The following is a 16126-nucleotide window of genomic DNA, read 5'->3' on the forward strand; positions in this document are numbered from 1 at the left end:
GAGGAAGTAATTTTATTATTTATGGTCATGTGAGCCAGCGAATACTCGTGATTCCTTCATAGGAGAGTTCGAGTTCTATTGCTGTTCACGGTCAGGGACTATTTTTTTTGGCCTTTTTGCTTTATCATACCACCAAACCTGTCCCTAACCTTACCGTATTCACCTCATTAGCAGCAAATGTGTTTTGCAATACAACATGAACATAATACACACAGTACCTTTTTTGGTAACACTTTATAATAACTGCACACTATGAAGCATTAGTTAAGCATTAGTTAATAGTTATTTCATCACTTATAAAGCATTAATAGACATTAGTAAGTAGTTTATAAATACAGTTTATAAATATTGCTTTATTCTTGATTTATAAGCATATCTATAATGTGTTTAATAACTGTATTTTCATACTTTATTAATAATCAATTTATCATTTCAAAATTAAGTATTACATTATTTACAAACCAGTTATTTAGGAGTTGTCAGTAGTTCATTTAGTAAGTGTAAGTAAATGATTAATAAACTATTTAAACATTCATTTATACATCTTATTATTTAGACACATAGTAATAGTTACTTAGTGTGTTAGTAAATGTTTTATTAACACATATTCCTACTGTAATTCATGATTAATTCAGATAATTATAAAACATTTAGAAGCAGTCAGTTAACTATTTTTGTGAGCTCATCTAAAGTGAGGACAATTTATGCTTTGTAAAGCTTTTATAAATGAGATTTAAAGGTTCAGTGATCTTCTGCACTGCTGTTCTCTAATGTTTTAAAGTTAGTACCGAGGTAGTTTTGACACTAGGAATATGTGTTAATAAAGCATTTATTAACACACTGAGTAACTAATACTATATGTCTAAATAATAAGATGCATAAATGTACATTTAAATATTTTATTAATCATTTACTTACACTTCCTAAATGATCTTATGAACCACTGACAACTCCTAAATTACTGGTTTGTGAATAATGTAATACATAATTTAGAAATGATAAATTGATCATTAATAAAGTATGAAAATACAATTATTAAACTCATTATAGATATGCTTATAAATCAAGAACAAAGCATTTATAGCTGTATTTATAAATGGCTTACTAATGTCTATTAATGTTTTATAAATGATGAATTAACTATTTACTAATGCTTAACTAATGCTTCATAGCGTGAGTTATTCTAAAGTGTTACCCCTTTTTTTTGACATAAGTATATAGTTATTAAAGACACTTAGTGGGACCAAATTTGCCACTGGATTTTCAAGGCCACATCACTGTTATATTCAAAAATGCAAGTACTGTACATATGCTTTAGGACATTTCTACTGTACATACTATCTACGTTTCTTGAGGAAACATTCCAAGACAGGAGACTGAAATCTGGATGTGTTTATCTCAGATCATTCCTCTGAGACTCTCTAAAGTTTCATGATCTTGGAATGTTCCTGCATCTCACTGACCCCCTGTAAAGTACATGAAAATGCAAATTTTGCACTATAGCAATACAGTTTATTTGACCTCTATGTCATATTCCCAGCAAGCTAGAAAGCTGAAACTTCAGAATGATCAAATCAGAGCTCTCTCATTGGGTTACTATAGGATATGAAAAAAATATTTGTAATATATAGGCACAAGAAATATCTGCTGAATGTCTGTCAGGGAATATTTTAGCAATGTATCAAATAGTTTTCTTTTTTCAATTTATTAAAAAAATGTTTTTTTGAAAACATTAATAAATTGCCGCATGAACTTGTCAACAACATTGACAGGCACACAGCAGGAGCGGTTCACAGCCAACGGGACACGCGAACAAAACGTCAGACTCAATCACATGTCCTGTCATACTCGGTTTGATTTGTTTGGAAAATTGGACGCATGGTTTGTTTGTGTTTTTCATAGTTTTCAGTCAGAGAAGATAAACGCTACATGGGGGCTAAACAGCTGACATTAACATGAGGATCATGAGAAGTGACCGCTGAGATTTGATCCCGTTTAGGGTGATGGACACCAAAGTGTGAACTTCCTTTCAAAAAAAGCAATCTGAACATGTGAAATTACCAGCATGAAGCTACTATTTTTTAATTAAGATTACTTCACATGAGCATGTTATACTTAACGGATGGTTTATGCGTGTACAACAAAACGGTAATGCAATAAAATCAGAGAAAAAGCAGAGAAAGTCACAGGAAGCAGATGTAGCTGCTCACTTTCACATCACCGAGGGTTTACGGTTTCAGAGCAGACATATAATCTCAACATCCACATGCTCTTTTCCACCAAAAGCTGAAACAGATGGTGCTCAATAAGACGGAGATCACACACAATAAGTCCATAAGGCCATGTTGAGCAATGACAGAAAACTTCTATTACTGCACTGCATATCTAAAATGTATCATTCAAGTTAATAGATTACTGTGCTTAGTGTGTTTTCTATTGTTGAATAAAACAGCTTCTGATGAGAAAATATTGTAAAGATTACACAAGTGTGCCATCTTGTCACTTAAGAACTGAAAACAGCAAATGATGGTGTAAGAAAGGGGCTGGTGACCACATCAACACTGAGTTTAATGCATTATGTCAAACTATACACATTTTAGACAAAACCAACTGATTTCACATGTTTTCAATCAAACAAAAATCTGAGAGTCGATTATTTCAAAACGATTACATCATGCTATGATAACTGATGGATTATCAGAATGTTTTCTAACCATTCACAGTCAATATCCCATTGAATTGCCGTCTTGCTCAAAGCTTAAGTGCATTTTGAGATGTTGAGAGTGTGTATAAAGGACAAAATCTGACTGTTCTCTGGTTACATGGCATGTCGGTTCTTCTCCAAGCTTTTTTCAATGTTGTCAACAACCTCCACTGCTGCTTGAGGAATTCTGGTGCCTGGGCCGAAGATACAGCCGACGCCGCTTTCGTAGAGGAATTCATAGTCCTGAAAAGATGATAAGAAAATGCAGCTGAAGTATTGAGTACCTTCGATTAAACCTGGAACATTTTTAGTGCGCTTATTGTGCTTTAGATAAAAACGATAATCACAGTCATAAACACAAACAGTCTCGAACAGAAATAGACTGTTCACTCAAAATGTAGTGTTTTCTGGATCACCCAAAAAAAAAAAAAAAAAAGTTTTATGAACTCAACAGTGTATTATAATGAGCCTCTAACTAATGGCAAATTCCTTATTCTGCACTGACATCCATCATTTACACAATTGTGTTAATCACAGGAGAAATCACATATGGTGCAAGTGTAAAAACATAGACTTTTATGTTCCAAACTATGAGTAAAAATAAAATATTCACTATAACACTTGCTCATCTGTCTAATGATCTTTTTTAACATTGATAAGCAAAAATTAACCACTCGCAAAATATGACAAAAATATTTTTATGATTTAAATAAGACTATAAATATAACATTTATTAATAAATATAATACACGTACACACATACATACATATACACACATATAGTATTAAAGTATATTAAAATATATAAATACATGAATAATTACAGACAGACAGACTGACAGACGAGATAGGTAGATAGATAGATAGATAGATAGATAGATAGATAGATAGATAGATAGATAGATAGATAGATAGATAGATAGATAGACAGACAGACTAATATCTATCTATCTATAGATAGTAGTACTAATATTTAAGATATTTAGATATTAGTATTTAAGTGTATGACTTGAAATGCACTATACCAAATTGTTAAAAGGCTTACAATACTGTATTAATAATATGAAGTACTGTAAATTCTGATTGGATGCACAAACTTTAAAGCATAGTAGCTTAGAAGCATTGTCTTTTTGCTTTTGAAGAGCCTGCTTGTTTTTCTACCTTAACTATGCACAATTATATAATCAGCTGCATTTTATTCACAATCAGCATCACTCATTTTTTGGGTCGTGACCAACACGTTGAGAACCACCGATTTAAACGTTCCCTTGCAGAGCAAATCACATCACAGAAACTCAACATGTGAACCAGCTAAACACAGTATTATATTTAGTTCATTTTAACTGCCATGACAAACGCTGGTGGAATCTACCTGGTAGATCTGATATAGTATTAACAAATGGATTGTGTGCATGCGATAGATTTCCACGTCTGCTTCAATTACCACAGCTTTCGGCTCCACTGGCCCACACTCACTACCTACAGGTTAACACTCAATAATCAATTAATGACACTCAGTGAAGAGGTCTAAGGAACTAAGGAGCTTTCAGACCTCAAACATAAACCAAACGTAAGTGGAACCTATATTATGCATTCATGGGCAAGCTCAAGAAAATACACTACTGCCGTTGCACCCATACAGTGACAAAATATTCAAAGTGTCTAGCATGCAAGTGTAATTGCAGTCATAAAGGTTGCTACACACCATCCAATGTTCATTTACACTAGCTAGGAGATCATTAAGAATGCGTAGACTGACCTTATAAATCTAATTACACTTCACTGCGAATGAGTACGGACCTATACTTGAATGAATCAATGATCTAGATGTAAATTTATCTGCTGGGAGATCAAACGGTCTCTGGTCGAAGATCAAAAAAGATGAAAGCAAGCGTGTTTAATTGTGTTTGAATCCAACTTGGGCTTTAGTTAATTATTTGATCTGAATGAACACAAACAACAGTGTTATTATTATTAATCAGGCTGAAAAACAGGGTTATTACTATTAGATTAGATGATTTAAACATACACTAGTGTTCAAAATGTTGGGATCAGTAAGATGTTTTTTAAAGAAATTAATACTTTAATTCAGGAAGGATGCATTAAATTGTTTAAAAGTGACAGTAAAGATAGTAAATAATAATAATTTCTTGAGCAGCAAATATTAAAATAATTTATGAAGGATCATGTGACCCTGAAGACTGACGTAATTCAGCTTTGCCATCACAGGAATAAATTACTTTTTAAAGTATATTACAATTGAAAATAGTTATTCTAAATAATTTAATAATAAATAAATAATATTTCATAATATTATTTTATCAAATAAGCATAAGAGACTTTGTGCAAAAGTAAAACATGCAATTCGAATTCAATATAAATTCAAATTCAATATAAAAAGGTCAGAATGCTTATTAGATTGATTTTTTTATCATGTTACTCGGCAGGCACAAGCGCCCTATGTGTCGTGCCCAACAACCCTTAATCATGTTGAAATCAATGTTATACGTCTCCTTTCATCATGACTTACTGCTTCATTAATCAATACAAAAAAGGTCATCTGACTTTTTGCACTGAGATTCAAAGATTTAATGATCAATAGAGGGAAAAACCTTGACATTTCTGCCATAAAAATGATGTTTCTTATCTTTTCCTTACACATTGTGTATGGTGAACTTTCTGAATGAATACACATTAGGTTCAGTCAAGTCTAATCTACATCAATGCCTTTGGTTCTAGACAGATAATTTAAGTTCAATTTTGTCCATATCGAAACAAAGATAACAGCTCTTAAAACATTATAAGGCTATCAAGTCATCTTCATTTATATAGCGCTTTTCACAATACATATTTTTTCAAAGCCGCTTCACAGTGACAATAGGAAAATTATTATCAAGCTAAAGTTGGTTTTTGATTGAATCACTTCCGTTGTAAAAATTGCTAATTATTACTTTAGGGGCCGCTTAAATGACACCTTTCCTACTGAAAAAATACCTTTAATGCATTCTTGCCGTTCGTTTACGTGTTTAGTCTATAGGCTTGCGTGTTTGAGTGTGTATGCGTGCAGAAGCTTGGTCTTTTTTAAAAAAAAGTGATATTTGCCAAATTACTTGTCTGGTCCGCATAATACAGTAAAATTTGTTGTGTCCGTGGATCTATGCGAACTGGAATAATTTTGACAATGTTTTATATATACATAATGAAAGGAAAGGGAAAGAAGCCTTCGCAGGGGATAATTTAGTTGAAACGTCAGGGCTACGTTATCGTCATGTCTAGGCGCACGTCCTTCATCTCATCTGGATACGGCCTGGATCTGGCAGGCTGCGGCAAACCTCAGGATAAACAGACAGGCTATCTGGGGTGTAGACATCTAACACGGTGTCTTAACCAGATCCATTGAGATTCTAGCAACAAGTAATTTTATCTGTCCACACCAGACGTGACAAAATCAATCAAAATACAATCAATCAGAAGAGCCTGTGGGCGGAGTCTCTCTGTAAGTGCACTGCATATGCAACAAAACGGATAAGCACATAATCAAAATCATAAATATTACACCATTTTAACATGATTAAAATATACATTCTGAGTGACTAAAACAGTCTGTAATAGAATATGCACACTGAGTTTGAACAATGTTGTTTCCTTTCATTTATTTTCCAAGAGTTGTGTCCCAAACGACACACTATACACCATGTACTTACACACTACGTACTCAACTTTGTAGTGCATGAGTTTTATAAGGTTATTCTGACATCCAGCATTCAGAGTCTGATAACCCCTCCCCCTCTGATATGTAATTAAGGGTGTGTTCACACTTATAGTTTGTTCTCTTGGCTCTTTTGGTCCGGACCAAAATAGAAAGCTATACATTTAGTCCTGGTTCGCTTAGGCCACGTTTACACTAGTGTGTTTTCGTTTTAAAACGCATAAATTTTGCTATGGTTACGCCTGTCGTTTACACTACGTCGGCATTAACCACAAAAACGGAGACTTACGAAAATGCTGCAGACCCTGTTTTAGTTTGAAAACGCCAGGGTTGCGTTTCAGTGTAAACGGACCAAAACGGAGACTTTTGAAAATGATGCCGTGGCCGCCCATGTTCGCTCTTCGTATTCTTGATGACCATGTAAACAATAACATGGAGACTGAACTGCAATCTTTGCTGGCTTTGTTGTCATTTTTAGCAGCCATTGTGCAGTTAAAATCTAATAAACTCTTTTTAATACTGCAGCTACCTACATGCACAAGAGACAACTGTTTACTTTGTACGCGCATGCCCAGTGTGCATGAACGGTCATGTGACATGCGTTTTCAGTCGAGTAGTATAGAAGAAGAAGTGCTGTGGAAATGCCAGTGTAGACGGGAATCGTTTTCATTTTAAAATGATGTTTTAAAATGAAAACACTCTAGTGTAAGCAACAGGGCGTTAGTGTTCACACTTGTCTTTTTTAACACCAAACCTAAAGATACAACAACAGCTTTTATGATGCATATTTTGCGACGGAACTTGTCAAACTTCTAATACAATGCTGTGTGCTGGTCTACATGCGTTCATTGTATGTGCGTACATATGATGATATATGATGGAGCAGACATTTTAGACCTTATAAAATGTGTGAAGGAGTTAAAGGGTTAGTTCACCCCAAAATTCTGTCATTTATTACTCACCCTCATGCCGTTCCACACCCGTAAGACCTTCGTTAATCTTCGGAACACAAATTAAGATATTTTAGTTGAAATCCAATGGCTCGTGAGGCCTCCATAGGGAGCCATGACACTTCCTCTCTCAAGATCCATAAATGTACTAAAAACATATTTAAATCAGTTCATATGAGTAATATAATTTGTATTCTGAAGATGAATGAAGGTCTTACGGGTGTGGAACGGCATGAGGGTAAGTAATAAATGACAGAATTATGCTTGTATCCAACTGAGATGGGCAACAGCACGACTATGACAAGAAAAAAAACAGGTATGCTTGAGCATTCTGTCCTTTTATGGCTGCATCTTGTGACATCATGTCTTTGGTCTGTGCTGTGTTCATATTTCAGTCGAACTGCACCAGAGTTCATTTTGGAAGAGTTTGGTGTGCACCAGGGTTCGGATGGCAGCGTTCACACTTATTCAAATGAACTGCACTAACAGAGCAATCGCACCAGAGTTTGTTTTAATAGAACCAAACCTGCCAAGTGTGAACACACCCTAAAGCTGCGACAGTTGAGTGTGTCACACTTTAAATACCCGGATGATGCACTTTAAAGGGTTAGTTCACCCAAAAATGAAAATTATGTCATTAATGACTCACCCTCATGTCGTTCCAAACCCGTAAGACCTCCGTTCATCTTCGGAACACAGTTTAAGATATTTTATGTGCGGTATACTGTCCATGTCCAGAAAGGTAATAAAAACATCATCAAAGTAGTCCATGTGACATCAGTGGGTTAGTTAGAATTTTTTGAAGCATCGAAAATACATTTTGGTCCAAAAATAACAAAAACTATGACTTTATTCAGCATTGCCTTCTCTTCAGGGATCCTTTTACATTGAATTGATTCCATTGAACTGATTCCATTGAATTGATTCCATTGAATTGATTCCATTGAATTGATTCCATTGAATCCTTTCATCTGTCTGCATTGGTAATGCACTTCTACGTCGCCGTGGTTGTTTTTGGCAATTAGGACATCCGCGACATGCACACTTATGCACCATTTTAAAAAATATAGCAATATCAAAATACAAACAATGTAGAATAGCTTGAATACAGCGTGCGTCTCCCTCAGACTGTAAACGATGCTCGGGCGCACCGGATAACACGTCAGCAGCGTCTTACGTCAGCAGTGCGCTGCGGTTCACTGAACCCGAGTCGTGAACCTGGATGAACAACAGACCCGGAAGAGAATACAATGCTGAATAAAGTCGTAGTTTTTGTTATTTTTTGGACCAAAATGTATTTTCGATGCTTCAAAATGTCGCGGATGTCCTAATCGCCAAAAACAACCACGGCGACGTAAAAGTGCGTTACTAACGCCGACAGATGAAAGGATTCAATGGAATCAGTTCAACGGAATCAATTCAATGGAATCAGTTCAATGGAATAAGTTCAATGAAAAGGATTCCAGAAGAGAATACAATGCTGAATAAAGTTGTAGTTTTTATTATTTTTGGACCAAAATGTATTTTCGATGCTTCAACAAATTCTAACTAACCCACTGATGTCACATGGACTACTTTGATGATGTTTTTATTACCTTTCTGGACATGGACAGTCTACCGTACAAACATTTTCAATGGAGGGACAGAAAGCTCTCGGACTAAATCTAAAATATCTTAAACTGTGTTCCGAAGATGAACGGAGGTCTTACGGGTTTGGAACGACATGAGGGTGAGTCATTAATGACATCATTTTCATTTTTGGGTGAACTAACCCTTTAATTAACAGTGTTAAAGTTAAAGTGCACTTTTTCTTTTTGGATTTTTCAGTTTGAACACAGTACTTGCACTATTTACTCTACAAAATGGCACCGGATAGTGCATAAATACTCGAATTGGGATGCACCTAAGGTCTGAGGTGAATTATCCATTGTCATTTTCAGTACGGCTATAAAAGTTCATGCAAAATGATATTCTTTTAACATTAAATAAAAAAAAAATCAGTACCTGTAACCTGAGATTATAAACTGTCATACTTTGAATTTTGTTGTTCAAGCAGCGACATCGCAGTAATAGAAACCGTTTTTAAAATAGAATCCCTGGTCACGCAACATATCACAGCTAGTTAGGACAAAAACTCTGATTAACATGGAAAACATACCTTTTATCGCATGTCACGGGCGGCGTTGCATTAGGATATGGTGTAAGGCAAAGTAGTAACTACACCAGCTAACTGACTAAGAATAATGGCTTCAAATTCTGATAGCAATTTTCATACTCCGCTTTCTTTGTGATCCGTTTTGTGAAATCTGTGTTTTCATTCTAAGAGACACAATTCTGTGCCTCTGTAAGCAGCAATTCATCTCACACTGTGCCTCTGCTCATATCCCTAGCTGTCTGTCAGGAGTCAGGTGTTACCTGTGGCGGTATGACCCCTCCGCAGATCACCATGATATCCGGCCGGTTGAGGTTACGCAGCTCTTTGATGAGTTCGGGCACAAGTGTCTTGTGTCCAGCTGCCAGTGTGCTGACCCCCACACAATGCACATCTGCATCCACGGCCTGTTGGGCGACCTCCAGCGGGGTCTGTCATCAACGGACACAACACAGAATTAATCCACAGTGAAGTGACAATTATTAGTCTGTGGCTCCTAAATACACTATGAATGTACACTATCGTTGAAAAGTTTAGGGTCAGTAGTTTTTTTGTTTTTTGTTTTTTTAAATGAAAGAAATTAATGCTTTTATTCAGCAACGATGCATTAAAGAGGACCTGGTATCCCCAGAATGTGTCTGTAAAGTTTCAGCTCAAAATACCCCACAGATTATTTATTATACTGTGTTGTAAATTCACATTTTTGAGCTCATGCCGCGGATACTTTGCCAAACACTAACAAAACATCTGTTTGGTTTTGATTATCATCTCTATAGTGGCCAAGTTCATGTGACAATGCAGTTCTTCGCAATCATGAAAGTTAATTATTTGCATGCTTTTTTAGCCATATCTAGTCTCAGTCTAAACTTCTGATATATAGTTTTCTGAGCACACACATGATCTAAAGTATGCGCAGAGAAAGCTGTCTGTAAACTAAGTTCTCTTTCATACAAACACATAAAGTTCACATAAACACAGTCGATTATGTCTGTGAACGTAAACAACAGGTAAAGAAATTGCATGTGTATATTAGATCTGTGTGTTCAAATGAAAGCAGTGTAATATACATACAGTACTGCTATATATGCTATTAAACAACAAAACAAAAAAAGTAAATCACTCACTGCTCTTGACTGAATAACTTAGCAGCTTTAATAAGAAAAAATTCTTACATGAATGCTGCTATTAAATGCTCTGGTGAGGACATAAACATGCTCAGGCTGGGGTCTATGCTAATAGGGCAGAGTCCATCAGCAGTTGTGGGCAGGGCCCAAACATTTGTGATGTAACAAAAGCAACAATCTGCAAACGGCTTGTTCTGAGACACTGCTTAGGATTTATGGGGATTATAAAAAAAAGGAGTGGGTGGATTTTTATCATTATAAGGTGGTTGTACTGCCAACACACATTTATGTTCAAACACCATGTAAAAGTGAATGTGGCATAATAGGTCCCCTTTAAATTGCCTAAAACTGACAGTACAGTTAATTTAAAATGTACAAAGTTTCTATTTCAAATAAATGCTGTTCTTTTGAATGTATCCTGAAAAAAATCATGTGACACTAAAGTAAGGTTGTCAAAAGTACCGACTTCGGTACCAAGTCGTGACAATGTGACAATACCAGCATTTCGAGCACTGTTGAGCGGATTCTTAAACACCTCTGATTGGCCATCGTGTTCACGCACTCAACAGATATGCCTGTGATTGGCTAATATATCCACCGATAGACGCCTGCTTTCAAATGCTCCCGTGTGTATTTGTGTAAGTGCTTGGTGAAGACCGTCAAAGATGTCTATTTATATGTTTTTTGTAACCTTGGCCAGATCTGTGCCTTGCCAAAATTCTGTCTCTGAGCTCTTCAGGCAGTTCCTTTGACCTCATGATTCTCATTTGCTCTGACATGCACTGTGAGCTGTAAGGTCTTATATAGACAGGTGTGTGGCTTTCTTAATCAAGTCCAATCAGTATAATCAAACACAGCTGGACTCAAATGAAGGTGCAGAACCATCTCAAGGATGATCAGAAGAAATGGACAGCACCCGAGTTAAATATATGAGTGTCACAGCAAAGGGTCTGAATACTTAGGACCATGTGATATTTCAGTTTTTCTTTTTTAATAATTCTGCAAAAATGTCAACAATTCTGTGTTTTTCTGTCAATATTGGGTGCTGTGTGTACGTTAATGAGGAAAAAAAATGAACTTAAATGATTTCAGCAAATGGCTGCAATATAACAAAGAGTGAAAAATTTAAGGGGGTCTGAATACTTTCCATACCCACGCTACATGTTTTTGAAGCATTGATCATTGTAGCCAAACACAGACATACCTGTTGAGCACGTGAACACGATGGCCAATCAGAGGCGTTTAAGAATCCACTCAACAGCGCTCAAAATGCTAGGGGGAAATGCTGGTATTATCACATTTTTCAAATTTCAAAACATTTTGACAACCCTACACTGAAGACTGGAGTAATTCAGCTTTCTCATCACAGGAATAAATTACAATTTAATGTATATATAAAAAAAGAAAACATTAATTTGAAATTGTAATATTTCACAATATTACTGTTTTTACTGTATTTTTGATCAAATATCTTACTGAATCCAAACCTTTGAACAGTGATGTATATTAATGCGTTCGGGGTCAGAGAGACATTGGCTTTTCAAATGAACATCACAATCTGATGAAGAAATATTTTTGTCCAGGGTGGCACTGAGTATTCATGGAGCACAAAAGAGAAAACCGGATTATTCTTAATGTGAAAACGGAAGAAATGGGAGCTTAACTCAGAGGTATGCATTTGATCTGCTCAGCCATGGATTGAATGTTTTTGATGTCTATGGTTCAGAAAGGATCTCTTAATTGATGATAGACTTGTCTGGTCTTTAATGGAAACATGAGTGCTAAAATGTGGGAGATAAACACGATTAAGAAAAGTTAAGCTCCATGACCTGACGACTTGATCGTCTTTGACACATGGATGACTTTCAGAGAGGAGAGGAGATATTTTTACCCACACTTATGAGCGATTATTCATGTATGCAAATAAAAACTACAAAAAAGTAGAGATGCACCATGACCGCTACCGTCTCTTTCATACCTGGAAAAGTGGGCCGACGTCCACATCAAACCCAAGGTCTGCGAATCCAGTGGCGATGACCTTTGCCCCTCTATCATGACCGTCCTGTCCCATTTTGGCCACGAGCAGACGGGGATTTCTGCCTTCATGCTTTTTGAACTGTACGATTCTGAGAAACAAGAGCACATGGGATGATACCATCAACATACTGACTTTATAAAATAAGATGATGTTTCAAACAATTTTAATGGTGCTTCTGTGTCGTTTTTGAAGCTTGAAAATTGTCATTTTGTGCTGAAAGTCACATGAGTTTGGAACTACATGAGGGTGAGAATTATGTTTTGGGTTTCCCTTTAAAAGAAGAAACTGTGGTTGGTTACTTTATATATTTTTGCTTCCAAAGGACTTTAACTAATGCTGTCCTCGTTAATAAAATTTAACAAAAAAACATACATTTTTATTCTGTAACTGAAATAAACCCGTTTTCAGTAATGAAATGAGTTTTGAAATGAGTTTTTCAAAATGAATAACATATAAATATTAGATAAATAAATGTTGCATTGGCAACTGAAGTAAGTTGAAGTGCTAAAATTACAAAAACTAAAATAAAACTTTATAGAAATATTAAAAAAAACTAAAACTGAGGTCACATTGGGGTGGGTAGACATGCTTTCATCTGACTTCAGAAAATCCTTAAGACACACAAATACAAAGATACAGTGAGCTTTTCTCTGTCTGAGCCATCCTGATTTATCATCAATTCAGCAGCTAAAGATAAATCCAGTTACATTTAGTGCTTTTTGACAATAACAATGATGATGCCATAAGGGTCAAAAGGAAGATATCACACTGAGTCATGGGTTCGGCTTAAGAGCAACAAAAGATGAAATGCCTGCAAATAGTTTTTATTGTTCAATGTAACATTTGACCTCTTTTAAGGAGTGCATGAGACAAGTCTTCATGAGCAGTTTATACCACAGAGGAGGTCGATCCTGAGTCATCCATAGACAGAAAAAAAAAAGATTGATGACGCAACTTCACTCTCGTCCATTGTAGAAAAGAGAAGCCGCCAATGTCCCAATATGGCACTGAGATCTTGGAACCTGAGTCTGAATCTGCGCAGTTGTGAGCGTGAAGTGGAGCCGCGGGATCACACTTCCACAGAATCGGTTAGTACCGTTTACTGCAGAACAACTCAATATGTGGGTGTGAATAAACAGTTATGGAAATGTAGAAATTAAAGTTTAAGCTCCAATCTCCAGAAAAAAGTCAGTTGTTGCCTCAGTGACTACTACGCTCAGAGAAGCTGTCAATCTCAGCTGTCAATTATGACGTCACACTGACAGCCTCAGTTGGCATGTTAAAGTTCATGAAAGTACAATTAGAAAAAGACTGCACACATATGGCTTGTTTGGAAGGGCTGCCAGAAGAAAGTCTCTTCTCTCCAAAAAGAACACAGCAGCATGGCTTGGGTTTGCAAAGTTCCATCTGAGAAAACCACAAGACTTCTGGAACAATGTCCTTTGGACAGACGAGACCAAAGTGGAGATGTTTGACCATATTGCACAGCACCATGTTTGATTTGGGCTTGTTTTGCAGCCACAGGTCCTGGGCACCTTGCAGTCATTGAGTCGACCATGAACTCCTCTGCATACCAAAGTATTCAGTTCGAAAATCACTATTCAGTTTTCGTAAAATATTAGTTTTTTTTTTCCTTTTGCAAAATATTGAACGGTTTCATTCTTTTCATCTTCAGAAAGATCTTTCTTCCTCCCCATATTGCATGAGAACTGTGACTAGCTTAATAATGTGGAACAACCTCTTTAAGTAGGGTTTCCATTTACCCAAGAAGACCTGGCAAAATATTTAACAAAACTCTCAGAGATTTGAGAAATAGAACAAACCAACACTTTAGTTGAAAACTAAAATCTGTATTTAAATCCTACAGGTATGTCACTTGCATAATAATTTGGAACACAGTGTATATACACAAGTTGAATATTTTATAACTTCATAGAGGCAAACTCCTCACCTTTCAGTGACAACTCACCTTTTTGAGATCAAAAAAAGGTCCCCTATAGGATTTGCATAGATCTAATAAGAAAGTGTGTTTATTACCCTTTCTAAACTATGTCTAGAAAGGGTAATATTTTATGTTCTTACAGCTGTTGGCTTACAGTTTAAGATGAAATTGGAGGTCTCATCCAGGTCTTTAAAAGCTAGTAAGTAATCTTGGGTTTTTTTTGTCCACTTATTTGGATACGGAATTCATCTGACCTAATGATTTTAGCATACTACACAGTAGGAAAGCAGCCATATTTACATGGGGAATGAGTACAGTTCCAGGAAGAGGAATTTGCAAGCTCCTACCTGTTATGCGCCAGTGCTATTTCATCATGTTCGCCGAACTCGCTGCGGTATGCTCCGCTCACCATGCGCGTGCTGGCCTTGTGCTCCCCGAAAACTGATTTCATGGCATCAGTGATCTCCCCCACCGAGCACCTACAGAATCCAACAGAATCCTTTAATCCACACATAACCACATTATATCATGCAATGTAATTCTTTTATTGTTGTTTGGATTGTTATATGATTGAATTTGTGTTTGCAGTGCACTAAAGAGGCAAGAATCGCATTCCATATGTCCAAAGCGTGTGATCCCCCAATCTGCCGCTGAGAAACAGCAGCTTTGCACTAAGCTTGGTAAAACACAGACACATGGCACTACCTCAAACTCTTCCAGCCAGACATCCAAAAGCAAGATTGTTTTTATATGGGACAGAAATGTCATTTTTGGATTAACTAACCCTTTAATGTGACAATACAAAAAAAAAAAAAAAAAAAAACTACAACAACTCTTCCTCTTCTCTAAAGCAGCCCAACATGGCCTCGTCCCATTTGCTACATGTTCCTAGGGGCAGGGTTTATGTACATTTTGGGGTTTGTGATGTCACCAAACAAGGAAGAAGCTTGTTGTAGTCCCTACCAGCTGTTTATGGAAGTCCTTAAAAAGTGATTTCTGTAAAAGAAAATATCTCCCTTTGCATTGAACTTTGAGCGTCGTAACTTTGCAGATGTTGTTTATGCTCAAACAGCAACATTACACACTAACTAAAGTTAAAAGTGAAATCATAATCAAGGACCCATTTAAGGGTTCGAATAAACCTTTCGTAAGTGTGTTTGCATTTTCAGTTGTGAGTTCCAACCAGTTTAACAAGCCCTCTGAATCTGGAAGTCATGACAGCGGACTCACCGGGCTCTCGCAGCCTCCACAGCGAGCTCCAGTAGGTTTCCATCTCTGGTACGTGCACACTGCTCGATCGCGGTCAAGCACCTCTTCGCTGCCTCTGCATCCCTGCTCTCTCTGACCTGCAATGCAAGCACAGCTTTGTTACGATGTGCAAAAACTGACCCTGGATGAGCCATACATAACATACATAAACCTGGAATCAGCTAGGTTTATAAAACATGGGTGAATATAACATGGGCGACATTTAAAATCATGCAGATGGAGGTGTGGGAGAGTACAA

The 16126-nt window shown here is 36.5% G+C and overlaps 1 protein-coding gene across 3 annotated transcripts in view; it reads right to left on the reverse strand.

Moving 5' to 3' along the window:
- Positions 1-2550: 2550 nt before the first annotated feature.
- mmut (methylmalonyl CoA mutase) overlaps positions 2551-16126 on the reverse strand; it is a 33754-nt gene continuing 20178 nt past the window's right edge. For all 3 annotated transcript variants that reach the window (XM_048207631.1, XM_048207630.1, XM_048207632.1), the window contains exons 9-13: positions 15850-15965; positions 14967-15098; positions 12618-12765; positions 9779-9946; positions 2551-2947 (exon numbers count right to left, since the gene is read on the reverse strand). In XM_048207631.1, the coding sequence (XP_048063588.1) occupies positions 2819-2947; positions 9779-9946; positions 12618-12765; positions 14967-15098; positions 15850-15965 (693 nt within the window). In that variant the 3' untranslated portion in view covers positions 2551-2818. The remainder of the gene's footprint in view (positions 2948-9778; positions 9947-12617; positions 12766-14966; positions 15099-15849; positions 15966-16126) is intronic.

The sequence above is a fragment of the Megalobrama amblycephala genome, linkage group LG11 (assembly GCF_018812025.1).
Source record: "Megalobrama amblycephala isolate DHTTF-2021 linkage group LG11, ASM1881202v1, whole genome shotgun sequence".
Taxonomy (NCBI): domain Eukaryota; kingdom Metazoa; phylum Chordata; class Actinopteri; order Cypriniformes; family Xenocyprididae; genus Megalobrama; species Megalobrama amblycephala.